General features: G+C 36.8%; 1 protein-coding gene across 1 annotated transcript; it reads left to right on the top strand.

Moving 5' to 3' along the window:
• The first annotated feature begins 204 nt into the window (after positions 1–204).
• Positions 205–16,491, top strand: LOC121380128. The gene is made up of 5 exons (XM_041508909.1): positions 205–255; positions 3,665–3,974; positions 6,457–6,762; positions 13,885–14,202; positions 15,636–16,491. The coding sequence occupies exons 2-5, from the start codon at positions 3,701–3,703 to the stop codon at positions 15,923–15,925; spliced, it is 1,188 nt and encodes a 395-aa protein (XP_041364843.1). The 5' UTR covers positions 205–255; positions 3,665–3,700; the 3' UTR covers positions 15,926–16,491.
• The last annotated feature ends 3,155 nt before the right edge of the window (positions 16,492–19,646 follow it).

The raw sequence follows: 19,646 nt of genomic DNA, 5'->3' as shown, positions 1-19,646 counted from the left end.
TAATCGTTATTTTGACCGCAATTTCGTTCTGAGCACAATTCCTCGGAACGTTGTCCAGAAACTGCTAATGGCGGAATGGCTAGGCCAGGTAAACCTCGCTGTTGTGCATGCACGCGAGGTTTATCTTGGTGAACTAGGTTAATTCTAGGAAAGCAAAATTGAAAGTAGGTACATTTCCGAGGAAAACCCCCCACCCGTTAACAACATAACAGTGTCCATGGTTTGTGCGACAACAAGGCAAGCCTAAAGCTACATGTAAGTTTATTAATGATTATGACGAAGGTCAAACAATCAAAGTGAAACGTATTAACTTGGTTCATTGGTAACCTGCAAACAAAACCTCAAACACCTTATGTATTTATGTATGTATGTGTGTATTAATGTATGTGTGTGTGTATGTATTACATATATGTATGTATGTATGTATGTATGTATGTATGTATTGATGTATGTATGCATGCAATGATGAGGAAACCCGCTGTCGCCACTTCATGGGATACTCTTTTTGATTAGCAGCAAGGGATCTTTTATATGCACCATCCCACAGACAGGATAATACATACCACGGCCTTTGTTACACCAGTTGTGGAGCACTGGCTGGAACGAGAAACAGCCCAATGGGGACACCAACGGGGATCGATCTCAAACCGACCGCACATCAAGCGAGCACTTTACCACTGGGCTACGTCCTACCCCTTGTTATCTCCATGTTGAAGAGACCAAAGTAAACGATATGTGAAGTGTGGGTGAGGGGATGACCATTGGGGTAGTGCTTTTTTTTAATTGGGGGACCACCTACATTGTGCGTGTGTGTATGCGTGTGTGTGAGAGTGAGAGTGAGAGTGAGAGTGAGAGTGAGAGAGTGAGAGAGAGAGAGAGAGAGAGGTGGGTGGGGGCAGTTTATATATACTGGATTATTAGTACTATATAGTTATGAACGAGATACAATGCCAACAAAGGGGGTGCCGTGGCCCCACTACTAACCATGGGACACTCCAGATGGATGCTGCTGTAGCTCGAGTGCTATTTAGCTCTACCATTTTGTGTGAGGCTAGGGCGTACTTGTGTATGTGTTGCAAAGTCGCCAGGTACTGTAGGGTTCCAATGTACCAAATCAATTCATATTGCCGATCTTGTTAACGTTTACTAATAAAACTGATATAAACAGCGTATCAACACACCCAGGCAGTACAACATTAAAATGTGTGGCACCTCACATTTAATATATCTGTAAGAAAATGGGGGCTTACATACCATTTACGATATTTAATTAATAGTTTTATTAGCAACTCTCAGTTTTGGTTTAAAAACAAAACAAAAAACCCGCTGTTCCATGTCTGGGGATACTCTTCACTAGTTTCAATCACTTTTTTATACTGCATAACAACTGTATAACAAATAAAAGTTTATTATTTTTTAATGTCAGTGGATAATAGTACTTGTACAAATAATCAATGTCACAATGTAATAATACCAATCGGAACCGCAGCTGTTTTTACTCCAAAAATATTTCACGATGCTTCTCCAACTTTCTTCCTTGGTACATGCAACCTCTATTATCTGTCCTCACATAGTATAATATTAACAGTTAAACTAACACTATTACAAAGTAGGGGCTAATTTAGGATTGTGGAAATATGTCAGAGTTACTGGACTAATAGTGTCTGTCAATATAAAACCGAGATACAACGCTAGTACTAGTAGCCTTAAGGTACAGGTTGCCGGCAAGGTAAGTACCGTGCACCCCCCCCCCCCCCAATAAATTCAACCCTGCTACATCTACTCGACATTTTTGCTGTAATCTATATGCGCACAATACTGTGCAGCAAACATATCATGACATCATATCAGTAGGTTAATGGGTTAAATTCACGGAAAGCTATCTGATGATGAATTCGGTGGAAAAGTGTTCAAGGAAGATGTAAATAGCTCCTACGTCATTTATACAACTCGGTTACAGACAGAGAAGATCTACACAGATATACCCTGTAAGTAAACAATGTTGATTATACAGATGTGTTACTTCAGCGTGGAAAATACTAACGTGGTAGTTCAACAAACTAACATGAAGTTTAGATCATAATACATCAAATTTTGAAGATAACTATTTTTGTTATTTATATGACGATATCGTCAGTTCCTTAAGGTTACAAGAGGTGGAATCAGGACATGAAAGCTCTTCAAATAATTGTATCTATAAGCATTAGCAGTTTATACATCTTTTATTTCCATATTTATTTTAATAACCACTAACATAAACATCAGGATGTCGTCTACTGCAGAATAAATATATTTAAAGAAAATTAAGTTTATTCTTTCAAATAGTGTTGAGAATCGGTTGGAATTTCACCATCGATCAACTTTCGATGACACAATCTGTCAGAATTATATGAACATATTAATTATCAGGACTGCACCTATTTTTGTGTTTATAGCGAAAAACTACAAATTACTAATTTAACATTTAATATGCATTCCATGTCTGTTTTCTTTACGTACTCATAAAAACAAACCCAAACCACAGCATATTTACATTGCTTCCATCATTCAAACTGTTGGAACCAGTGGCGGATCCAGAAAATCCATTTAGGGGCCCCAAGTGATATGAGGTGGAATGCCAAGAGAACTTTGGGGAGGTTTGGAGGGGATCGTAAAAAAATAAAATAAAATAATAACTATCGCAACATTTAGGGGTGGGGAGCGGGCCCCTGGCCACCACCACCCCAGATCCGCCTCTGGGAACCATTACAGTTAATATTTCCTGCGACAATCGATTATAGATGACTGTTTAACAGTTATGTCACGCAAAATGAATCAGTTTAGTTCTTACGCACGCCTACACCTACCGACACGCCTACACCTACCGACAATGTATTCAGAAGTGTATTTTTAATGCAAACATAACACACGCTATAGCCTCCTGTCCCAATCTAGCATTGTTAAATGGGTCTGAGGATATAGAGGATATTTGTTTGTGGTAAAATATGATTTATATCTCATGGAGTGAAGTTTGCAATCATATCTTGAGTGTGATATGATTGCAAACTTCACGAGATGAGATATAAATAATATTTGTCAAAAAGCATGAAATTTTCTATTTATTATATAATTTTTGGCAATTTACCTTTATTTTTAAAATTCAAGTAGCATAATAGTTCCGGCTTTCTGACAGTGAAGATAATACACTTTAGAGTAAAATAGTGACATTTTCACTCTAAAATGTGTTATCGTCACTGAGTGACTGATAACACTTTGATTTCACTGATATTTTAAGTTTCACCAAATGCCATATAACAAAAAATTGTAATACACTCCGTGTCATATTTACTGCCTGACATCCCGACAAACAAATAACGTAGCAGCTTACTGGTGATTTAGAGGACTCCCGATCAACTGTAGACTTGGCAAGCAACTTTGAAGCTTACTAAAGTATAAATATGTTTATGAATGTAACTTAGCAACAAACTAGATAGAGATCAGTTTAGCAACCAGCTAGGCTTAGCAGGGTTTTATGAATTAGGACCCGCCATGAATTTTTTGAGCGGCATCTTTTTCTCTTGCCCTGGAAGTTCCACACCAGAGCCCGTGTGATGATTCTTTGTGCTGGTTTCTGGAGCGTATAGCCAATCATTTAAAATATTTCCATTTTGCCTCTACATTTCAGTCCAATTCCAACTGCTCCAAGATATTGATCACTGAAATGGCATCACATATGCATAATGAAATTTGGAAAATAATGGCGGCCATGTACTCCACACCCAGCAAGCACTCGGACGTTCTCTTTCTAGTAGAAGGAAGAAGACTGTATTTCTACAAACAGCTGTTGTGTCTGGTGTCGCCTGTGTTCAAATCGATGCTGTGTTTAGATTTCAAAGAAAAGAAAACACGTACAGTCAATCTGGAGGGGAAACGTTTTACAGATATCGTGATCTTACTGGCGTGGATTGATCCGGCTTTAGCATTTAAAATAGATGGTAAAGTACTAAACGTTTTATCCTTTTACTAGCGATGGCGTGATGCTGGTGTAGGTTACATATCATCTAGCTCTATCCTTACATATGGATTATACAGTCCCATTGAAAACTGTCCATTTTCTTTATTTTATTTTGTTGCAATCAGAACTGATTTGACTGTTAGATTATGCAATAATAATTATAATATAGAACAAGATTCATTCCTACCTCTAGAACTGAATGCCATATCATGTAGTGTGTTGCCTGTTTACTGATATTTAATGAGAGTTGTCTCCCTTTCCAAATCTCTAGAAATAAAGAATGATAATATTTCAAACCAGCCTCCATGGTGTCGTGGTTAAACCGTCGGTCATAAGGCTGGAAGGTACAGAAAGAAAGAAATGCTTTATTTAACGACGCACTCAACACATTTTATTTACGGTTATATGGCGTCAGACATATGGTTAAGGACCACACAGATTTTAAGAGGAAACCCGCTGTTGCCACTTCATGGGCTACTCTTTCCGATTAGCAGCAATGGATCTTTTATTTGCGCTTCCCACAGACAGGATAGCACAAACCATGGCCTTTGTTGAACCAGTTATGGATCACTGGTGGGTGCAAGTGGTTTACACCTACCTATTGAGCCTTGCGGAGCACTCACTCAGGGTTTGGAGTCGGTATCTGGATTAAAAATTCCATGCCTCGACTGGGGTCGGAACCCAGTACCTACCAGCCTGTAGACCGATGGCCTAACCACGACGCCACCAAGGCCGGTCGGAAGGTACAGAGTTTGGAGCCCGGTACCGGCTCCTACTTAAAGCGACGTTCAACGACTATGGTTAGGTGTAAGACCACGAAATCCTCTTTTCTCTTACTAACAAGTAACCCACTGTCTTGGATAGACAGCCCAGATAGCTGAGGTGTGTGCCCAGGACAGCGTGCTTGAACCTTAATTGGATATAAGCACGAAAATAAGTTGAAATGAAATAAAATGAAATATTGCAAACTGCAGGTGGCCAACGCTTTATTTTTTTTAGTAGAATGACGTCTAAGGCAATCCCGCTGTCACACACACACACACACACACACACACACACACACACAACCACACAACCACACACAACCACACAACCACACAACCACACACACACACACACACACACACGGGTTGTCTTTTTGGAACAGTGGTTAATGATTAGTTGTTCGTGTAATTGCTAATAAAGTTAGTTTTTCCCGTTTAATTGCTGCATATGCTGATGTTTCTATGCTCGACAATATAAAATCAATAGTGGTGAGATAGCTATAACTATTATATGGCTAATAAACATTTCCGATTTCGTAGACGTGCAAGGTTTGCTCCCACCCAAAGGTTTGCTCCCACCCAAAGGTTTGCTCCCACCCAAAGATAATTTTAACGACTAAATGGGTTGGTGTAACTAGAGCGAAACGAAATAACACTCTGTTGGATCAAAGTTCAAGGTACATCTAACTTATGATAGATCAGTTAATACAACCAGTCCTGCCATCGGTAATAAATTTAACAGTTATTGTTGTCAAACATTTTGTTTTGATCTGGATAATAAATGCATGCAATTGTTTGTAATCTAGTACCACCGTGTCAATCAAATGGTCTTGTTATTGAAACACGTACTACAGTACCAGTAAAATATTGGTACTATGAATACTACATATAATACGTGTGTGAAACTAAGGGTGTTGTAGAAACATTCGGTTGTATCGAACATGAGCCATAAAAGGTTCCATTTTCTTCAGTTAATATTTTGTTGGATGTATTTGAATCTTAACTGGATATAAGCTGGGAAATAAATTGAAAAGAAATGAAAGAGCTAGAGGTGGTGGAGGTACGTTTACGTATTTGTTTTAAATCTGTTTCTCATCTTAGGGTTTTAACAAGCGCCAGAGATAACTGTATGGCGAAAACACGGAACTGCTGCCTACCACCGAGTAGGCAAATTATTCCCGCTCGAGTACTACAATAATCCTATGTTTGACGTTGAATACCTTTACATTGGTCACTTTCGAGGTCGCCAATAACAAGTATTTCACATATTAACCAATAATACACACAATATCGTTTCAATACGTTGGTGCTGATGGATTCTTCCTGTAGTGTATGTAATAGTGATTAATATGTGAAATTGTGTTATCAGCGAACTTGAAAATTATCAATATTGTAATAGAGCGGGGATCTTTACCTGCCCGGTGGTAGGCAGCCATTCCGTGTTTTCACAATACAGTTATTTCTGACGGCAGAGAGCGATCATAAGCGTCCAAATGTCCGTCTAGCTCAGGTTGTCGTCTAGTATTCTCTGTACATATACCTACAACGGTCATAGCTGTTATTATTACGGTATCGTAACGGAAGATATTAAGTCTGCGCACATATAGAGGTGTACATAAATTGTTTAACTTATAATTTTTTATGAAATGCCTTTTGCGCAATACGGGGTGATATTATTGTCTTCGTTATTTAATTTAGAATACAGAGCAGAAACTCTCTTACCTCTGGCAGACGAGTATGATATCACCAATCTGAGACAAACGTGTGAAAACGTCCTCTGCGATTGTTCGCCAAACGTTGACGCGAACGTCGTTCTCAGGTACCTAAAACTTGCTGAACAACTTAACTTGAAGAACCTCACCCAGAAAGCTATAGGTAGAGCGGCAGAACTGAACCTAACAGTCGAAGAGGCTACTGATTCAACATGTACGGCCATAAGCGACTCAACGCTGGCAGCACTTTTGGAAAAACGTGTCCAGGCCAAAGAAAAAAGAAATTATTTTGGCAAGTCTTTTTACTTTTACTTTTGTTGCTATAACTGGTTTTAATGGAGCTGAAATGTCTTTAAATTATATTATTGTTATTATTATTGTTATTAACGGCACCTATGGACCGCCACACATTGCGATCATTTCCAGTTGTTTGAAGTTGTTAACAATTCTAGAATATAAATCGAAATTAGGGTATTAAGTTGGGTTTTTTAAGGATGTATCTTAGAACATATTTTCGGCGGATGGGATTCTGTCATATATGGGCATTTTGAAATATATTTCAGTAAATCAATCAAATCAATCCCCAACCCTAATTTTACAGAACCAACTCACATATGTTCTGTGAGTACTTAAAGCGTCAGCCCATATCCATGATTGTAATAATATACTGTATAATGATACACTGAAGACTATTCTTTGGTTTGCATGGGACAGAAGAGGGCTCCAATGCACGTCTGCATCGTACAAACTATACATGACGTCTGTTGGTAACAACAGCTCATCCAAACAGTAAAATAAAGATTGATACTGCATTAACGAAGAAAACCACTGACGGAAGCGACTTTCATCGTCTCCCCAGTACCACGATCTACGAAAACTTATGTGGACAGAATATACACAGTATAATATGACATGTATTCGTAACACAATTGCCCTGTTTCAAAATCCCGACTGATGTAGATGATTAATACAAAGTAGATATGGTCATTGTTGGGCACAAACCGATTTCAGTTGAACAGTGTAGGTCCGAGAGATAATCCACCGAGTGAGAGGTAAGAGAGATATACCTCGTATTTGTTATATGAAAAAATGTCTATCCATCATTCACTGCCACTAGCCTGTACCATCTACTGACAAATATCAGATTCACTCCAATTGTATCTAACTCAGTTACTGAGTATGAAACCAAATATGCAGTTGATGGTCAGTTCATGCAAGTGCTTTTTAAGTATGCAAAAAAACAAAAAACCCCATTAAAACAAATAATAGTAATAAACAAATTAACAAACATATAAATCAATATATAAATAAATGTAATAAAAAATAAATATTAAATATTAAAAAATAGGTAATTAAAATAAGCATATTTGTACTTCAAAATATACATAATTACTAATGTAATGCAAAAGCCGCAACAAAATCCCAACTATTTCTCCATAATTATTGCGAAAACCGGACTTAGCATCACAGATCAACAAGGAAGGAAATGTTTTATTTAACGACGCACTCAACACATTTTATTTACGGTCATATATGGCGTCATACATATGGTTAAGGACCACACAGATATTGAGAGAGGAAACACGCTGTCGCCACTTCATGGTCTACTCTTTTCAATTAGCAGCAAGGGATATTTTATATGCACCATCCCATAGACAGGATAGCACATACTAAGGCCTTTGATGCACCAGTTGTGGTGCACTGGCTGGAGCGAAAAATAGCCCAATGGGCCCACCGACAGGGATCGATCCCAAACCGACCGCGCATCAAACGAGCGCTTTACCACTGGGCTACGTCCCACCCCAAGATCAATAAGAGTTCTGTCTCCAAATTGTACCTTTGGTTATTTACCCCACTATAAAACAGAGTTCAATATATTTAGGCACTCCTTTTTGAAAAAAGTATCTATAGGTTTCATGCTTACCAATGATATTTTGGGTTCAAAAATGTATATCATAATCTTTTGGTGATAGGTAAATAGACAATAACTAAGCTAATTAACATTAAAAATTATTAGCCGAATACAATTTTAATCGGATTTAGCAGTTTCGCTAAGGACAGCTTAAATTTTAAATATAAAGCTAGTATTACATTATATTAGAGTTTGTAGACATTTGTTAACTATTAGAACAATTTTATTTATTGAATAGTGTCTTCTTGGTTCCAAGAAATTTTGCACATTTATTTAAAAGTATAGACGGGTTTATTGGCCAGTGACGTCAAAGTACTGTGCGGGGCCATGTTTATAATCACGTGATCAGTCCGCCATTAAGGGAGTGAAACTTGCACAGTAATAACATGTGAAGGCATTGCATCTGCATTTTCAGTATTTTTTACTTTTTCAGTACATTTTGTGAAAGCAAAACCAGTATGTCGAATAATACAACCTCATTTAAAGATTGTAGATTCATATCAAAGTTGGTGGAAAGGTATTAATCATTAAAAATGTAAATAATAAAGCATGTATATATACACGCGAATATAAAAGCATAACCAATAATTACCCCACTATAAAACAGTAATATATTTAGGCACTCATTTTTGAAAAAGTATCTATAGTTTTCATGCTTACCAATGATATTTTGGGTTTAAAAATGTATATCATAATCTTTTGGCGATAGGTAAATAGACAATAACTAAGCTTAGTTAATGACGTCGGATATCGGCTTTATCCTGAGGTTTGAATGGGAACTTTTTATCTAATGCAGCAAGAGATCTTATACACTCTTTCCCCACAGACAGAAAGCATATACCACGGCCTTTGACCAGTTGTGGTGCAGTGTAAATAAGATGTCTTAACAAATGAACATCAAATGGCATCTAATCCTTATATTTGCGTTCAAAATGTTATTCGACGAGTATCAGTTGTATCAGTTGTTTCAATGAGTCAAACATTATCCCTGTCACGTACTAAAGATTATGGAAAAGGTAACTCAACAAAAAGGAAAATATTATATATTTAATACAAGGAAAAGCTCCATACTACACCACACACACATATATATACTCTAAAAGCAAAGGTGATAGGGAAAGAAGAAAAGTGTTTGATTTAAAAAATGTTTGTTTTTTTTTACAATGTTGCTGAATGACCACGTTTGTTAATGTTCCTGGAATGGGACAACATGCCCAAATGCTCTCTAAAACAAATTTAACGCACGTTGTGCGACAATTGCAGTAAATCGTCGTGAAATGGTCAGATTTTGGTGAATGCACGTGAAACTCGGGGAAAAGATTGGGGTAGTGATGGCTATTTAAAGCGGCAATGCTCGCAATGACGCCCCATTTCCATTTCGACGTAGACGACTTACAAGAAGCCAAGATTAAACCTGTCGAATCGAAACATTGCAATCGGCCGCCTCCAGTTAGGTGAATCGTAGTCAGCAGTCGCACGCCACATGAATGTCCATCAGAGCATCATATCACGTCTCTGGGACAGGTACCAGTAGTTTCAATCAGCTGAAGACCGGCCTAGAAGTGGAAGACCTCGCATAACAACTGCAGCACAAGATCGCTACATCCGGATTCTGCACTTGCGCTACAGAACTGCCACAGCAATGAACACTGCTGGACGCATGCCTGGTTTGAGAAGGGTGTCTGCACAAGCCATTCGGAACAGACTTCGAGAAGCTGGTTTACGGGCTAGGAGACCGTATTTTGGCTCCGTCTTGCGACGTCAACATCGACATTTGCGTGTTCTCTGGTGCACGAATGTACAGCGGTGGAACTTGAAAAACTGGCGGCGAATATGGTTCAGCGACGAGTCTCGTTTCCTTCTACAGCAACGTGATGGACGACAATGTATTTACAGACGCCGCAATGGACGTTTTGCCAACAACTGCGTCGCCCAAGTTGACAGATTCGGTGGAGGGAGTGTCATGATGTGGGGAGCCATCTCATACACCGGCAGAAGTGAACTTGTGTTCGTACAAGGCAACGTGACAGCTGTACGCTACCGGGATGAAATTCTTCGCCATCACATGCTTCCCATTTTGGATTGACAGAGAGAAGTCTTTCAGCAGGACAATGCCAGGTAGCATACGGCACGTGTAACAATGGATTTCCTACAGAATGAGAACATTAATGTGCTGCCATGGCCATCAAGATCGCCAGATCTCAACGCCACCGCCAGCGTGATCTGGAGCCTCAGACGCTTCCGCAACTGGCACATGCACTGTAGGAAGAATGGACTGATTTCAGCGCCCTCGTGCGACGCTGTTTGGTGACGAAAACGCCTCCACTGCCGTCAGTCCATAGCAAGAACATTGTCACATACTCATGTCAAATTTAACTGTGATACGATCATAAATAACGACATTATGCCACTTTGTATTAAAGAAATAATTCCATGAATATTTCGCCTATGCGTTGCGTTTGTTTTTTGACAAGATATATATATATATATATATTATATATATATATTATATATATATATATTATATATATATATATATATATATATATATATATATATATATATATATATATATATATATATATATATTATATATATATATATATATATATATATATTATATAATATATATATTATATTAATATATTAATATATATTTATATATTAATATTAATATATATAATATTAATATTATATTAATATATATATATATATATATATATATATATATATATATTGAATATTAATATATATTAATATTAATATATATTAATATATATTATATATATATAATATATATATATATATATATATATATATTATTAGTAGTGAAACCTCTCTCAAGACCGGACCCTCTGTAAACCGGAATTCCCTCAAAACTGGATGAGTCCCTTTTTAAAATCCAGTACAGAACTTAACTTCTCTAAACTGGATCCCTCTTAAAAAACCGGACGTTTGTCTTGGTCCAAAGGATAAAGGGTGTAAGGGTGTATATATCAGTAACAAAATGTGGACGTTTAGTAATTGTTAATGTTGTTGTTTGATGACGAAATCTCCATTACCGCCCTTCACGGTTACTTGACGGACCGCAGACTAGCGGCTCAGAGATCGTTTTTCAAGGAAATTTCCGAAAATATTCAATTATTCTTACTATAAGTAATATAGAATTTTGCATATTTTTATGCAATCGAATGATGTATCAGTCACTACCTGTCGTTACCGTGTTTACCATTTCTAGCCAGTTGAAGCTGTGAAAATAACCCAATTTTATTTGCATGGAAGCCGCCATGTTTGAACTTTACATATGAACGATTTTCAGCCTGTTGCTATATTAATTAGGTTGTAAACGGACCATTGTTTAGATAATTTAGGATATTATTTAAATATGCTAGTGTATAGTAGTTATTAGAAAAACAGTGGTTTCCTTAAATATTAGTTTATTGTATTTATTAATTACTAATTTCCAGCATTTACGACTTGCTATTTTTAACTCCACATTTACGTTATATAGTATGCGCTATTTATAACGTGACCTTCTTTACCTTATATAGAATATTCCTATTTTTGTCCGACCTTTTTGCCTAAATAAGGGGTTGGTACGGGGTATAAAAAGCGCGACGTCATGACGGTTGGCGTTCAGTCTCTCGGACCATACAGATTGTAAAGAATTAAAAACTAGAGGTCCAAAGGTAACAGCAAATAAAGAAACATATTTCTCACTGATACAGCACATACAAACAGAACAGATAAAGTAAACGTATTTAAAGATTACAGATTTTCACAGCATTAGGTTCATGTTAAAGTTACGCCCCTTTCTCCCTGAAAGAAATATAGATATTAGAGTAGAGAGGTAATGTACAGGAAAGAAATACACCACAAAACCCCACAATCACTCACTCAATTTCATTCGCCCCACTCATCCATTAACCAAACCCCATGATGGAGGGGGAAATCACACATTTAAATGTTCAGTTTGTTCTAGAACAAAGTCTGTTGTCACATTACAAAAGTTCCAATAATAGAGATCAAATCTTACAGCGGAATTTTACAAAAACAGTCTTTAAACCACACCACACCACACCAGTTGTTGGTAAACACCTCCCGATTCCGACCTCAGGAGTCAAACCTCGGAAATTTAATCGCAGGAGTCCAACCTCAGGAATCCAACCTTGGGAATCCAATCTCGAGAATCCATCCTCGGAAATCCAATCACATAGTCCAATGACATGAATCCAATCTGTTGTCTCCACCCCAACCTCAGGATTATACACCTGGGAAACTCGCTGTAACAATACAAAATGCTTTGCATGTATTACATTCTACAATCCCGTATTTTACATACATGTACACATTTTTTTTACATGCAAACATCACTACAAACTTGTACATGTATTGCCTAACATTTTATCAAAATAATTTTATCTATACATAATCATTGTTGCACAAATATAGTATCTAATATTTACAAAGTCATTTGCAACAATCAAAGTAGAAAAAATCAAAACTTACGTCTTAACACCGTGAAAAATACAGTATCTTCTTCCTTGACGAAAAAGAATAACTATCAGATATCTGATGATTCTTTCTATTTAACCATTTCCCAACACAATTATCACGTGCTTTCCATGAATTGGCCATCCCAATACACAATTCTCGTGCCTTCCATTGCCCATCCATCACACATTACTCGTGCAACATACTATACCACACAACAAAAGTCACGCACACAAATCAAATTCACTTATTTACTATCCCTATCACCAAAGGTAACGCATACATAAAATATCAACCTTGACATGTGACAATCCCCCTCATAATGACATCGAAATGAGTAGGCTAATTTCTCTTACTTATAACTTTTGGCTAATTTATTATTTTAAAAATAGGAACGACCATTATCAGAAAATGGAATTTCAATATGGCGCCAAACTAAATAGTAAAGCAATCAGTTACAGAATTAAATCAATTATTATTATTATTATTATTATTATTATTATTAAAATTAATGTATCACATGCATCATGTTAACAATATTAAAAGTTGTTTTTTGTTTGTTTTTTTAAAAAGCAGGCAACTAAGGAGATGACTTTATTCCTGTCATAAACATCGAATTGGCTTGTTTTTAGCTAATTAACATAAAACATTATTCACCCAATACAACTTTAATTCGCATTTAGCAATTTCGCTAAGGACAGTTTACATTTTGAATATAAAGCAAGTATGACATTATAATAGAGTTTGTAGACATTGGTTAACTATTAGAATAATTTTATTTATTGAATAGTGTCTTCCTTGTTCCAAGAAAGTTTGCACATGTATTTAAAAGTATAGAAGTCGTGATCGTTTACAAACTCTAGTACTAATTAAACTAGTTTTAACAATATATGAACGTTACACTTATAATATGCTTGGAGTAATTCAATACAAATTCCAGAGTTTTGTTTGGTCCTACTATACCCTTTCCTTTCTTGTGTCATTCATTTTCCATATAATTTCTTATAGGTATGGGAATTATAAGGACATCTACTCAATTGAAAGTCACCACTCCACTGATAGAATGTAACACTAATAGTAGAAAAACTGCTAATCAGTCCAAATATTCTGCTTTCACTGGTCTCACTGATGTAACTATTATCGTGGATGGGAAGCGACTCTACTTCTTCAGTGACATACTTCGTCGAACTTCGTCATGGTTCGCCGAGAAACTGGACGAAATCAGCGGAAAAGGGAAAATATCACTGGATTTTGGAAGTTATAATGAAATTTCAACAATGTTGGAATTCTTGGATCCTACAAAACTAGATACACATTTTGTCAATGGTATGCATTGCAGGCTAGTATTAAGTAATAAATCCACTCTGATGATCAAACTCATATTTTTCTTTTGCCGATTTTGATATTTTAAATTTAGATATTTTTATTCTGCTTTTCACTTTTGTTCGTTCTATTTTCAATTCAATATGAGACACGACATAGTCATATAAAGTCCGTATAGGTAGTACTAAACCAAATAACTTCCGGCTGGGTCAAAGTTCGAGGTGCACCCAACTTTTGATAGAGAAGTGAACACCACAAGTCCTGTGATTGGTTATAAATGTGAGTGTGTTGGTTGTAAAAATAATTACTTTCATCTGGGCTAAAAATGTATGCAATTTTATTTCATCTAGTACCACTGTGTCAAATAGCCTTGTGCTTGGAACATGTATGGGGTACCTGTGAAAAAAAGATTCAAATTTTGTGCGGAACTAGGGTAGTCATAAACGCTACTCGTTATCTCAGAAATGAGCAGCTTGACACCCACTTTTTTGTGATTCACTTTAAGGGTGAGGGGTGGTAGTATTTATATCCGTGGCGTTTATGTCGATTGATACGTTGCAGGTAGGGTTTTTAGCCACATATGTTACTATTGTCGTCTATGGGATTTGATTTGGTAGTATACACCCTATAATGGCTCGTCATTCCAATTTTCAGTTTATGTTTTTTTTCAGTTCTTGTTATTCCTATTTTCAACGCTTGTTATTCTGATTTCAGCATAAAAGTACAGGACGAGGGGAGGGGTGTGTGTGTGTGTGTGTAACTGCCCCCTAGTGATGGAGCAAATTATCAAATTCGGGCAAAAACGATAGAGATATTCGAGTAAAATGTGCTAACCTAAGACCTTTTTACCCTGTATTTCCACCCACAAAATTAGTTGTCATCCATGTAAAAATATGTAGTGATTCGTTTCCAACCTTATATAGTTGTTTGGCAGTAATGCTAATATATATATATATATATATATATATATATATATATATATATATATATATATATATATATATATAAATGATAAAAGAAAACAAGTGTACAGTATATATGTGTGTGTGTGTGTGTGTGTGTGTGTGTATATATATATATATATATATATATATATATATATATATATATATATATATATTGTTGTTATCCAGATTCAGGTATGTTCCTTTAAGTCGGGTAAAAATCAGTCAGCCCCCCCCGCCCCCCCCCCCCCCCCCCCCCCATTAGGAGCCCGTACGCCTATGGATTTCAGTTCATGTTATTTTCCTGTTCATTGGATGTTCTTATATTCATGTCATGTTTCTCCAATTTTGAATTCATCATATTCTAATTTTCAGTTCATATCATTTTGATTTTAAATATATGTTATTCCGATTTTCCGTTGATATTATTCTGATTTGTAGTTCTTGTTATTGTGATTGTTAAGTATTTAATGATTATTGCAACTCTTTCAGTGAGAACTACCCTTGGACTGTTCCTGTTGTCTCTCGAGTACGACATCACAGTTTTACACGAAGCTTGCGAGATTTATCTGAAGACAAATATTTCACAGTTTGACGAACACGACCTGACTCGGTGCATTCTACTGGCCGACAGGGGGCAGTGCTCAGAGCTGATGACAACAGTCATGAGAGAAACAACACGTTACACGTTACCCAAGTTAAAAGCCACCGAGTCGTACAAAAAACTGTATTCGGATACTCGTTTAAACCTTCTGAAGTTCAAAGTAGGAGATATTAATTGACTGCGTATAACACAACTGGAATGTAACAGCTGAGGTGTCTTGGTGAAGCCCACACAGTTCTATGTTAGTAAGCAAGGGAAAAGGTAAAATAAAAACACCATGTGGAATAATATTAATCACATAAGACATTTAAGAGTCCAGGTATTTGAGTAAAACATGCTGCAGCCATCAGATGTTTATGAACATAGCTACATATACGCAATGTACTCGGTGCAGGAAACATTTCAAACTCTTGATTAGGGAAAACTGTTTATTGTTTTAAAATTGTGTAGTGATCTCTGGAACTTGCGTCAGTAGACCTATACGTTTTGCTTGAACACATATTTTAAATTCTTTGTAAAAAAATATATTGCACAAGAACTTCAGTGCTGTATTATGCTTTTCCGAGTGCAGGAGTCTGTTTCTCACAACATCTAGTTTCTAGAACTGAAGGATAACTGATGGAGAGTGGCTTAGCCCCTGCATCCTTCAGATCTACACCATGCCCAACATTGAGTACGCCATTTCAAAAGCTTACCTACGATCTGGTGTTTACATCACATTCATTAATAAATGATCAAAACGTACAGTAATTTAAATGTGTGGTTTAGTCTGTTTTGGTTTTAAACTTTCCAGAGCCACAATTTACTGGAGTACATCTCTGTCTGCCTTTAATAAAACCAGGCCTGGTGCTTATAAAACCTTTAGAGTCAAGAATCGAGACTCTAACAGAGTCTGAGAGAGTAATATCATGACAACGCCATACAAACTGTGTTTGTGACGTCATTAGAGATTGAGTTTGGACTCTAAAAGGTTCATAAGCACGGGCCCTGGTTTGTCGATGATTCAACCACGACTGATGGCGCAGATTTGTCTGGAGAGAGGAACAACATTAATGATTCAGTTTTGATCTCAGCTCGAATTCTGTTTGAACCGAGTTTGTCCGAGCATACTTCAAGATAAGCATCCCATATTTGAACCACTAAAACCAGGACCAAGACTGATCGCTGCTGTGGAAACGATGTTTATCTGACTGAACAAGCCTCTGAAACATACGGTGATCCCCTTCTCATGCAATTGTTAATGGTGACATTTGGTCCTTCAGTTCCAAACTCAAATACAGGAGGATGTTTCCTCTACAATTATTCCAGATAGAAATAGAACACCAGCCGTATGAATGAATGAATGAATGTTTAACTACACCCCAATACACAAACATAAGAAGGTATATGAAAACGATTACATTAAAATTTAAAATGATATAAATATGTAACAATACATAAAGAGGTGTGAAAAAACAAATATCACAAAGTGGCAGACCCTCATATTAACCCGTGAAACTAGACACTAGTTTCGGTAATCTACAAATCTGTAACACATCTGGATAAAGTTACAATATAATACAAGATTATGTGACGTTGAATCGGGTTAATACCTTTAAAATACGTGCGTTTAATAAGAAAATGAATTTTGTGGTATTAAAACCCTCCAAATGACCAGAAACACTTTCTTTGTACTGAAATGGATAAGCTAAGCAATACAATCTAAGTAATATCTGATTTCATTTGTCAAAAAAGATTCTAATAGTGAAAAATAGACTGTCGTTTTTAGAAACTACGGTGTCACTTTAAAACCGTGTACAGACATCAAATTGTTTTTAAATTAAATTGTGGGTGGAATTACGTCCCACCGCATGTGTTTTACGAAATGTATATTTTCTGGTGGACAGAAAGTCTGGCTTCGACAAATAGAGTGATTCTAATCATACCTCAGCAACCTTACTGTCAGTATTCAAAGCGCGACGTCTCGTCATTGGTACAAACAAATAAGCTTAAACCTTAACTATGCTCAGATGAACTTGGTCTGCAATGAACCGCCAGCCATGGCAAACACGATACCATTATAGTCTGGAAGAATTTCAAATAACCTGGAATTTTGGTGTGCAAAGTATTTTATTGCATTTTTTAAGTCTGTTTATAGTGCTGATTGCAAATCCAGTTGATGCCACTCTGTAACGTTTGGGCAATTTGAGTTATTGAGCCTCAAAATGACGGCCATCTTGGATTTACGTAGAATTTGTAACTTAACGCTCGGTTATTGGAATTTAACAAACCTTTTTTTTAAATACCTTGTTTTTCACTGAATAAGAGACTGGTTAACATTTCATGACTGTAAAGTAATTGTGTATCCTAGATTTTGGTCATATCCATATTGGATTTATTTTTATATCTAACTTAGTCCTCCATTACAGGTACTGATTACGCATTTTAAAAACCACAAGAAGCTGGTTCATTATTTAATGTATTACCATGTATATACTATGGAGCCATTCAAACTTTATGTAGGCAATACAAATACACAATTATCAATGTAAAATATGTATGGAGTATGCACTGGCTTTTTCCATTCGGCAACCTAAGTCATTCAAAGTCATTCAGTCATCCGATAATATTCAACAATTACTATAGGATGTTTTCCTAACCAACTACCTCTGGCAAGCTGCTGTAGGCATCACATATCAGGCACATTCAAGTTCGCACATACAAATTCTCGATCTCAGTTTCACAGAGTAGCATCATTCTCATCTTCATCCTCATTGCATTCTTCATCATTATCAGATAAAGATATTGTATCCTGAGTATGTTGACTGCAGCATACATCAAACTTCCCTCGACAGTTACAGAGCATGGTGCATGCCAGTTTTGCTGCGAAACAGCTGCATCTATTTGTAGCACATGGTTGGTCTGATCGACAAGAACACTTTATTAGTTGCAGGATTTCTGGTGGAGCAGCTGATGCATTATTTGGAATTCCAACTGGGATAAATGTTTTGGCTTTTGCATCACGTGTCCAACCAAAATGTATTGGATCCAGTGATGGTGGATCTGGAAGAGGTGCTGCGTACCATTGTATTGCCTGGAAGTGAGCACGCTTAGCATTTTCCTGAAATGCCTCGGTTGTCGGTGGAAGGGATGATAACTGTGGTGCTGATTTACGTGCCTTTGCCGTTTGAATGACCATGCTGTTATTCTCGCCTGTGTCATATTGTTACTTGGGTGCCCATAGCAGCTACTAATGAGGAAAGTAGCTTCTTGTACAACCTCTTGTATATCTGCATTGATCAGTCCCACTTTGTTCAAAGTAACTCCTGATTTCAACTTCTTGAGAACTGTTGCTTTTCCAATACCATGACATTGAGCAACAGTATCGCACCCAGATATTGCATGTGCAGCTAGTATATGTGGTACAATGTCGATGTGTTTTTCTACAGTTTGTCCAATGTCTATTAGCTTTCTTTCACCACTGGTAGCTTCCATCGTTATCGTGGCTGACAAATGCAATTTCCAGTAGAAATACACTAGCAGAACAAACACATCAGTGTCATCGCATATGACACGTACACTTTTATTCCCACAATGCATGACAGCATGAATAAGTTGTTGCACGATGATTATATCAGCTTCTTCCTGAGTGGTTTTCAAGTCAGTTCTCTGTGTGTCAATGTTCTGCAACACTTGTGTTGGAACATCTAAACTGCCAGTTACAACAAGCATGTTTGACATGTCCTTTGATTTGACACATTCAGTGATATCTGTACATATGATGTCAATTAATTGTGTCTTGTTTTGAATGTTTGTCAGAACAACAGACTTGGATGGTAAAGGAGTTTGTCTGGTCAGCTTATGGGCCCTTCCTGCTGCTTTGCCACGTTCAGCTCGTGTAGTGGACTTTATACTATATG

Source organism: Gigantopelta aegis, chromosome 8 (assembly GCF_016097555.1).
Source record: "Gigantopelta aegis isolate Gae_Host chromosome 8, Gae_host_genome, whole genome shotgun sequence".
Classification (NCBI taxonomy): Eukaryota; Metazoa; Mollusca; class Gastropoda; order Neomphalida; family Peltospiridae; genus Gigantopelta; species Gigantopelta aegis.
Note: the sequence above shows the minus strand (reverse complement) of the source record. Positions and strands in the feature narration are given on the sequence as shown.